The 8,617-nt window shown below is 37.7% G+C and overlaps 2 protein-coding genes and 1 long non-coding RNA gene across 3 annotated transcripts in view; 2 read left to right on the top strand and 1 right to left on the bottom strand.

Moving 5' to 3' along the window:
• Positions 1–4,120, top strand: part of LOC122634897 (lachesin-like) — a 51,390-nt gene extending 47,270 nt beyond the window's left edge. Inside the window, exons 6-9 of the mRNA XM_043824384.1 lie at positions 2,284–2,434; positions 2,627–2,775; positions 3,075–3,134; positions 3,343–4,120. Coding sequence (XP_043680319.1) covers positions 2,284–2,434; positions 2,627–2,775; positions 3,075–3,134; positions 3,343–3,467 — 485 coding nt within the window. The 3' untranslated portion in view covers positions 3,468–4,120. The remainder of the gene's footprint in view (positions 1–2,283; positions 2,435–2,626; positions 2,776–3,074; positions 3,135–3,342) is intronic.
• Positions 4,121–4,876: 756 nt separating this feature from the next.
• LOC122634893 (protein downstream neighbor of son homolog) lies at positions 4,877–7,931 on the top strand. Its single transcript, XM_043824349.1, has 7 exons — positions 4,877–5,017; positions 5,190–5,820; positions 5,900–6,228; positions 6,300–6,490; positions 6,553–6,756; positions 6,839–7,025; positions 7,132–7,931. The coding sequence occupies exons 2-7, from the start codon at positions 5,216–5,218 to the stop codon at positions 7,305–7,307; spliced, it is 1,692 nt and encodes a 563-aa protein (XP_043680284.1). The 5' UTR covers positions 4,877–5,017; positions 5,190–5,215; the 3' UTR covers positions 7,308–7,931.
• Positions 7,420–8,617, bottom strand: part of LOC122634898 — a 2,757-nt gene continuing 1,559 nt past the window's right edge. The window contains exons 1-2 of the long non-coding RNA XR_006328503.1: positions 8,192–8,617; positions 7,420–8,099 (exon numbers count right to left, since the gene is read on the bottom strand). The exon at positions 8,192–8,617 is cut by the window's right edge and continues 1,559 nt beyond it. This is a non-coding gene — a long non-coding RNA (uncharacterized LOC122634898). The remainder of the gene's footprint in view (positions 8,100–8,191) is intronic.

Here is an 8,617-nt window from a genome sequence, read left to right as displayed (position 1 = left end):
TCTCTCTCTCTCTCTCTCTCTCTCTCTCTCTCTCTGTGTCTCTCTTCAACGTTAAACTTTGACGTTGAATTAATCCCATCGTATGCGGGCTTCCGCTGTTAGGTACAAAGCTCAGCTATTAATTACGCTACTGTCATTTTCATAATTGCGATACTTCCGGTTCATTGTTCCGATCGCAAAAAGATATAACGGGACTTTGTCGCGCGAAGAGAAGTTTCTCCAACTACGGAGAACATTTGCTGATAATACTAATATGTGCTTTAACAAAGTACATATCTTTATCTTCGTTCTTTTCTGTTTTCCAGGAGATAAACGGAGAAACTACAATCGTAAGATAGAGAGAAAGAAAGAGAAATCGATTTGTTCTCCTCCGGTTACTGTTCTCCAGAGTACGAGAAAACAAGAACGGTTTGTTTGCGACTTCACCCTGAAATTTTAGATATTACCCTGGATAACTAAGTTTGCGACGGAGAAACACGGTTTATGGGTTCGTCAAGTTTAGTAGAAAGTCGTCTTACGTACTTACTACCTCTCCCAAGGTTGTTTCATTTCCTCGGTTACGATCGACTTTCTCACATTGGTTTCGTGAAAATCCTTTTTAAATATTCTATACTTTCTCGATCGATAATATCATCAATGCAACGAGTTGAGCTTTCGAGATACCGTTGGATCTTTGCTTCCCTTTATTACGATCAGTATTCCAAGTATTTCGTTGAATTTTTCTACCCTTTTACAAAGTCGTTTCAACGACACCTTGTATGTTAATTTGTATGAAAATATCTAACGAAAACCATTGGAGTTAACGAAGGAGATAGAAATTGATTGTTTTTTTTTTTCCTTTTGCTAAAAACATTATGAATATGAAACCATGCGTATCTCGTCAACGTGATCTTTCGTGAACTCGCAAAATTTGATAGAGAAGCTGATTTCGGAGGGTTTAAAACGGACGAGGAAGTAAATCGATTGCGTCGGCGAGTCGCTTCAATGCGGACTTCGAAACGACTGTTCCGAGAACACAATAATTCTCTCTCTTTCTCTTTCTTTGCCTCTACGTTTCTCTTTCGCGTATTCATTTCTATATATTTCCCTTTTACCTGTGCGGTCCTTCGTTTCCAGAGCCAGTTTTGTTTCCCATTAAGGTACTGCGACGAGAAATAGCAATGTGCGTAATTAAATTGGTTGCTTCGAGTATGATTAGAAGAAAATATAGAACGTCTCCTCTCTCTCTCTCTCTCTCTCTCTCTCGCCCGCCCTCTTTCCCTCCACCCCTTTACCTTTATCTCTTTGATATTACTAGTGAATTAAACATGGAATTGGAGTGCACTCCTAGCGCCGAAATAAGCTCCATCTTTAGTTTATGGAAATACAAACGAACATCTTCAAACTTCGTATAACCTGATAGTACTTTTGATATCTTACATGATTAATTTCAACCCCAACTCGTGCCATTTGAACGGAATCGGAGATCATAATTCTAAATACTCAGTCTTTGAAAGTCATGAATATTAGACATTTAATATATTCGTATAAAGAATTCGATAATCGTTTTAACGTATTCATTGACACGAGTTATCGACGTACCTGAAATATTTTTATAAAATTTTTTTTTCCGAAATATTCTTTCGTTAGAAAAAGGATAAACCATAGAAAAAAAATTATTTATTGGTTTCGATCGAACGCGTAACAACAACACAAGTTCCTCTCTGAATTATATTCTTGTTGTATTAAATGTGGACGGTACATAAATCAAATATCGAAACGATCATGTTACTTTCTCGTGGACATTTCCTAAATATTCTGTGCATTCGTGTATTATATCATATATACACACACACACACACACACACACACACACACATATATAATATCGTTGCGGCGCGTGGAACAACGATGAACGATGCGAATTATTCGGAAAGTTCTCAAACCTACCCATTGAGAGAGAATACTTGTACCCTGGGAAAATTCGAGTTTGACACAGTCAAAAGCGTATTAACGTCCATCGCATGTCTTCTATCTTATCTCTTTGGATTTACGTTTCGCGTTAGTAACTTCTCTATCTGTAAATGGATGTGTATCTACCTACGGTACTCCTTTCGAATGGATCATGCATATTTACGAGATAAAATCTCGATTGGCATAATAATCGTCGGATAATCTTACCTCGTGATATTTATAATTCAAGAGGTAAACCGAAACAGTCTAGGTGGATCGTCGAAATTAAACAAGAAACGAATACGGCTACGCGCATGATATTATTTAATCGTATTTATCTAATTTTCTTAGTCGCGCCCACCGTGACGGTACCCAATCAGCTACTAGGCGCACCTTTGGGCACCGAGGTAACATTGAAGTGTTACGTCGAGGCTTTCCCAAACACGATTAATTATTGGGTGAAAAATCATCGTGGGACGAACGATGAGATGCTGCTAGAGGGGTGAGACCGTCTATTACTTTCTTGTCACTTCGATCCGACGTAGGAAAAAGTAAATCTTCCTTTTCTTTTTCCTTGGCTTTATTAAACGCACTTTAGATTATTCTTTGTTAATTATTTTGCTTCATCAGTCTTCGTTAGAGAATCATTTTAATGAAGCTTTAGCGTAGTAATCCATTGTTCGTTCTAATACAGACCGAAGTACAGCGTTCGCGAGGAACGATCGGGTTATAAAGTCCTAATGGAGTTGGCGATCAAAGGATTCACGGAACAGGATGTGGGCAGCTACAAATGCATCTCTACCAACAGTCTTGGCCGGGCCGATGGTACCTTAAGATTGTACGGTATGTTAGATAAAAGGATCGAAACGTCAAAGAATCTTTCATCGAGTGACTCTAAAAGAATTCGGAAAACGTAAAGTAATGAGAGACGTTATCTTCGTAAAATCGAGATAAGTAATTAAAATTGCTCGAAGGACAGCGGTTGTTAGTTTTTATAACGATAACGGTTTTCAATATACGTACATATTTACTCGTCAAAAAGTTCACGAGGGCCATTAAAAAGGACGAAAATCGTCTTCTTACGCCTAGCACAAGCACGTAGTCGATATATCGACATAACGCTTATCCCTCGACTGTTACAGAGATCAAAATCGGCTTTGACAGAACGTCTCGTGGGAAGGACCACGTGTCTATCATAGGCGGTGAGTGGATTACGCGATGTCACTGTCGATATCGTCCTATTTTTATCCTACATTTAATTCTATCGTATATTCGTATAACGTATTTTACATTTAAATGCACGAAGATAATACTCACACTTGGTTTGTCAAGAAAGAGCAACGATTATTTAATTTTTTATTATTATCAAAGACGAAGAAATAGTTACAGACGAAATTTATCATCTTTCAGGTTTAGCAGAAGCCGCTCAGAGTTCCGGTGCAAGCAATGCCGGTGGAAGAGCTTCGGGATACACTAGCAGCTTGTCGCATATTCTGTCGATGTTTCTCTTCATACCAGTACTCTGGCCACGGTGAAGAAGGCATCCCTTCCTGTTCACTGCAAAGTTGCTGAGTACCGGATGATTGTGTGCCAAAAAGAGGTTTCTCGAAAGGGCGAAAAATACGCGAAAGTGTCGTTCGAGCACGAGGAATATGCGTGCGCGCGCGCGTGTGTGTGTATGTATGTTGTATGTATGTATGTGTGCATATTTGTATGATGTAAAAGAAAAAAAAACAAGAAGGAGCGAGGAAACGCGAAGAATGTGAGAGAAAGAGAGCGAGAGAGGAGAGAGAGAGAGAGAGAGAGAGAGATAAAAAGTAAGAATAAGAAAGGCTCTTCCTATCTTCCTTTTCCTACTCCCACGCGCCGAACGAGGAATCTTAGATCAATGGATGTTTGTCAGTGTACGCGTTTCGACGTAGATTTGCAAATCGCCAAAAATCAATGAAAAGATCGCGATAAGCGATGATAAGCTATATAGCTCTCGTGGGAGGGAGAGAAAACTCGCCGCCAAAAAAGGGATCGTGCGATCATGCTTGGTCCTTTTTAATCATGCTTAAATACACAAATTGTCGATAATAATTAAACGATCATTTTGTCATTGATATAAGCGCTGGGGACGTTTTAGACGTCTCGGAAATCGATGTTTCGAAATAAAAAGAAAAAATAAACCATCGTCGAATGTTACTACGTTTCCCACGTCCTTTGAATTAGCTCTCCGATAGAATTTTCAACTTTTCGACATTGTTCAACGTTAGTCGAGAGAAGTAAGTGCTCGGAGAGAATGTTTTATAGCTCGGACTCGTCCACGCTAATTCTCACACAATTAGCGAAGATCCGATGGTACATCGAACATTTCACTTTAATGAAAAGTACATACGAACGTTTTTAACTCGGCCAATCAAGATTTACGATCTACAGTGATAAATGACATATTATGTGCGAGTTCAGGAAGTAATGCCATTCGCGAACATAAAGCTTTTTGCTATCCGTTTCGTTCATCCGCCTATCGTGCGCGTAATCGTATAATCGCATAAATTTCTTCTCATAATTGAAGCCATACCAAATCCTAATATGTGCCTCCAGACGTTTCATGCAGAAATTGAGTTATGAAAATCGAACGATTATGAAACATATACAATGTAAGTGAAATAATATTAGCGTTTCTTTTTTTTTCTAACGCGATAGTAATAATAAAGTAAAAAGTCCATTTCCATTTATTTAGTAGTATTTTTCTTAATTAATTGAACTTACTATTTATCGTATTGGTGAATTTGAGTTTTAATGGATAAATTAAATGCGCTTATGTATATGTTATTTTTTCTTCACCTTGTACTTACACGGTGGGTAATTGAATGAACGCGCGCGATTAGTATCGATTTTTCTCTTTCGATAGTCTACGATGGCGCTACAAGCGCGTCGCGAAAGCTTTGACGTCCATTGCGCATGCTTATCACAAGACAATATGTCCGCGATATCAGCTGTCCGTGAGGTCTTTCTTTGGCGTCTGGAACATACGTAGCAATATCTTACAACAGGATTTAGAAGTAATCATCATCCTACTGACGAATCTTTTAATTAATTGGTACGTAATAATAATATAATCTACCTTTACTATTCCATGTACATAAGTCTCCAACATGTGTATTAAGTTTCCTGTATTTAACTTAACCTCACAATCTAAACATTCGATTTCAAATTCCATTTATAATTTATCTTGGATAAGTGTGTAACAAAATATTCTCTTTGTATAATAGCATGACACAGATAACCAAATTTACCAATGGAGAATGTGGAAAGTTCAAACGCGTTAGAATGGAAACTTCCCGATCAAGTGATGCAGCTGCATCGCTTACAAGTGAAGAAACGTGCTTTGCAAGCACGTATGAATAGAGTACGTAATACCGATAAAGGATCATCGCCCTTAAATAATTCCTCTGATAACGGTAATTTTAATTTAAAACAACAAACGTCCCAAAAACGTAAGAATCCTTTTGTGAAAGACGACGCGAACAAAGTGGAAAAGAATACGACGCTGACAGATCTAGAAAACAGCAATGACAATACTTTGTACGAGTTGTTAAATATTAGCGTTAAGAGACAAAAAACAGTTGAGAATACTACGCCAGCTAGTTCTTTGAATTTTACCAGCGTCTTAGCCCAGCTAGAAAATAATGCATGCGTGTCGGGGATAGAAGTTCCAAAAGGTGAAAAGTATGTACCCATCGATTGGACGTTGAAAACTAAAATGAGATTTATGTCTCCAAAGCCGTTTCCATGGAATAGTAAATTGAAAACGAGCGAAGAAGCTTCTGGTACTACCAGTTTTGTAAGGTGCTTAGATATCGGACAAAAGGAGACTACTTTGGACACTAGTCCAAATGCAAGGTGAGCTTTTCTTTTTTACAAAAGCTTCACACCACGTTCCATTTTTATGCTATTCAATTATTCAAAACTTTTTTACTAGATTTCACCAATGTTGCTTGGTATGGCAACATCCGTCATTACCATGGTTAGAGTTATTCCCTCGCTCTGCTGGCAAAGTGAGTGCAAGTCTAGGAAGCAATTCTGCGATAGCAAACAATCAACTGATAAGAGACGCTTTATACAGAGAATGGTGCGATAGTTTCAGATCACTTTTTCATTTGTTGCGTGCACGGCAGTGTCCTTATTTTTATGTCTGTACGAATAATTTCACCGTTCTCTTTCGTGCTGCTGGAATATGCGGTCTGTCCGAAATGCATGCCTTGTTAACACCTACAACGCGTGGTTTCCGACAGGCTTTAAAACAAGAAGGTATACAAATTTATAAACATAATTTACATTTAGACATAATAAAATCGTTCATGCGCGATAATCGTTTTTAGAGATCGAGTATACTATGCCATTAAAGATAGACTATAAAAGGCCATCGGATCCGACCGATTCTGGGTGTGAAACTTTGGACTCTAATTCTTCAGTCTTGATCCTTAATGAAGAAGAAGACGAAGCGCAAGATAAATGGTTGCAAAGCCTTGGCGTAGAAAATTCTGAGATTCGAAAAATTAATAGTTCTCAGGTACATGTCGCATTATGACGTATATTTGATCTTCATTTTCTCTAACGTGTTCATCGTCATAGGCGAGAATGATTTTAGAGAAGGAAAGCGAAATGGATAGTATGAAACAGTCGCTCGTTTTTGTCAAAGGTGTAGAAGCACAAGCTTTATTCAATTTGTTGATTAATTGTAAGTCAGCCATAACGACAACCGGTGCATTAGCTGGTGTTCCCCCGACTCTGCTAGCACCTACGGCGTTTCATGGAGCTACTCTAAAACCATTGAAGGTACCAATTACTTTAATCTTTTTTTTACATTCTTAAATATGACATGTCAAGTATCCGTGTTTTTTTCTTTTTTTCCATAAAGGTTAAAGAAAGCATAGTTAGAATGGATAAGGATAGATTTCATTCTTTGGAATTGAAGGGTCCTCTTTTACCTCACATATTACCTTCTCTTTGCGATATGATGAAATCGAGTCAATTAGAGGAGTTTTCGGTTAGTTGTGCTCTTTTAACAACGACCACGTCGTTTTCAGCTGCAAAACACGGTCTAGGTAAGTAGCTCCGTTATAAATCGAGTTTAATGTATCGACATTATTATAAAAAAAACAAAAAAAACAAAAAAAAACAAAACCAAAAATTTCCACCCTACACTCGTAGAACGAATAGAAACCGAGGATGCGGCGAAGATTCAACAAAATGTATTCGGACAAGAAAACTTGAGCGATTGTGGATTTAATAATATTTTGTTGCGACATTTCTGTAACCCAGATCCCGCAAAAATCGAAGTCGTTGAAGGGCTTAAGTATTCTAACGGCTTGTACACATTGTCGTAATAATTACCGACGATGCTCGATAGCGAGGAAAATTCGTCGAAAGAAGAATTTTTTAATGCATTTATTTATAGTTGTTAATTATACGACAGGTTGTTTTAATTATCATTGTGACTTACGGTATCGACAATAATTATTGCGATATCATTTATTTAAGAGACGTTATTATTTCTTACGAGACAATTTACCGATAGTTTTAAATAAATTCGACAATAAGTGCCTTGTAAAATATATCCATATAGGTGTCTACGCGAGTAATTTTTACCGACGGTAGTATATCGCTTTTTTGTTAGATTGTAAGACTACGGGCCCTAGTCAAATACACGTATAATAGATATTTTAATTTGAAACTTTAAGATATTATTCATTTGCATTCGATAAAGGCCTGTACCCTAGTTCGCAGATATCTTATCACGAATGAGTCACGCAACTCAATCTCTCTACTATCACACTTTATTTTAAGTCATTCCAATGCAATTATTTAAAACTTATTTATTACTTCGTTTAGACTATGAATACGCATGTCTAAGAAAAAAACAACAAAAAAAGAAGGAACAATAAAAGAAAACTAGTTACGTTCGTCGATTAAACGAATAATAAATAAACTATTGTTTTTAAAGACGCCTACAGCGAGCTCTTTTTCTTTTAATTGCTATTAGCGATTTGATCGTGCTCCCAAGAAACAAAATACGTTATATATACGATCGAATCATTTTTAAAAAATGGATGCTCCGTTAATATTGAATTTTTGAAGGCAGAAGTAACCATAGGTGGGGTCCGCAGATTGAACCGCCCCTAAAAATAACAAATCGATATTCCCTCGTTGCCCCCAAACCGGTCGCTCGGTCACCTCGTGCGCGAAAAATCAATTTATCTGTTATACGTACGTAGTGCTTTTTTACAAGTACGAGCCAAGGATTTCTACGTAAAATTCCCTTTTCTTCCGTCATCGAACGCATTACGACGTTCCCATCTCGTTCGTGTCTTTACATTGACCTTAATCAGGAACTCTCGATAACAAGTCGGCGGTTAAACGAAGGCGAACTTGACGAAACCTTCTCTTTGACTTGGCAATATGTCTCGTTATTCGAGATATTTTTACCGTAGAAAGATTTCAACAATCAACGAGTCTCGGTTAAATTTGTTTTCGTTAACGTTCGATCGAATAGGATCCTGTTCTTGTATTGTTCAGCGCTGTATTTAGGAGCATTAGTTGAATTTCGAACGCAGCGAAGTACAGACGGAAGGAGAGAGAGAGAGAGAGAAGCAATCTTGCTCTCTTTCACGGTGTGGTGTACGCATAAACGCGGCGA

This window comes from Vespula pensylvanica, chromosome 16, assembly GCF_014466175.1.
Source record: "Vespula pensylvanica isolate Volc-1 chromosome 16, ASM1446617v1, whole genome shotgun sequence".
NCBI classification, from domain to species: domain Eukaryota; kingdom Metazoa; phylum Arthropoda; class Insecta; order Hymenoptera; family Vespidae; genus Vespula; species Vespula pensylvanica.
This window is presented reverse-complemented; position numbering and strand designations above follow the sequence as displayed.

What these genes read in the sequence shown, in the direction of transcription:
- LOC122634893 (XM_043824349.1), top strand. Translation starts at nt 5,216, where the DNA reads ATGGAGAATGTGGAAAGTTCAAACGCGTTAGAATGGAAACTTCCCGAT. An exon ending in CTACTCTAAAACCATTGAAG is followed by an intron (nt 6,757 to 6,838) that starts GTACCAATTACT and finishes TTTTCCATAAAG; the next exon opens with GTTAAAGAAAGCATAGTTAG. An exon ending in AGCTGCAAAACACGGTCTAG is followed by an intron (nt 7,026 to 7,131) that starts GTAAGTAGCTCC and finishes CTACACTCGTAG; the next exon opens with AACGAATAGAAACCGAGGAT.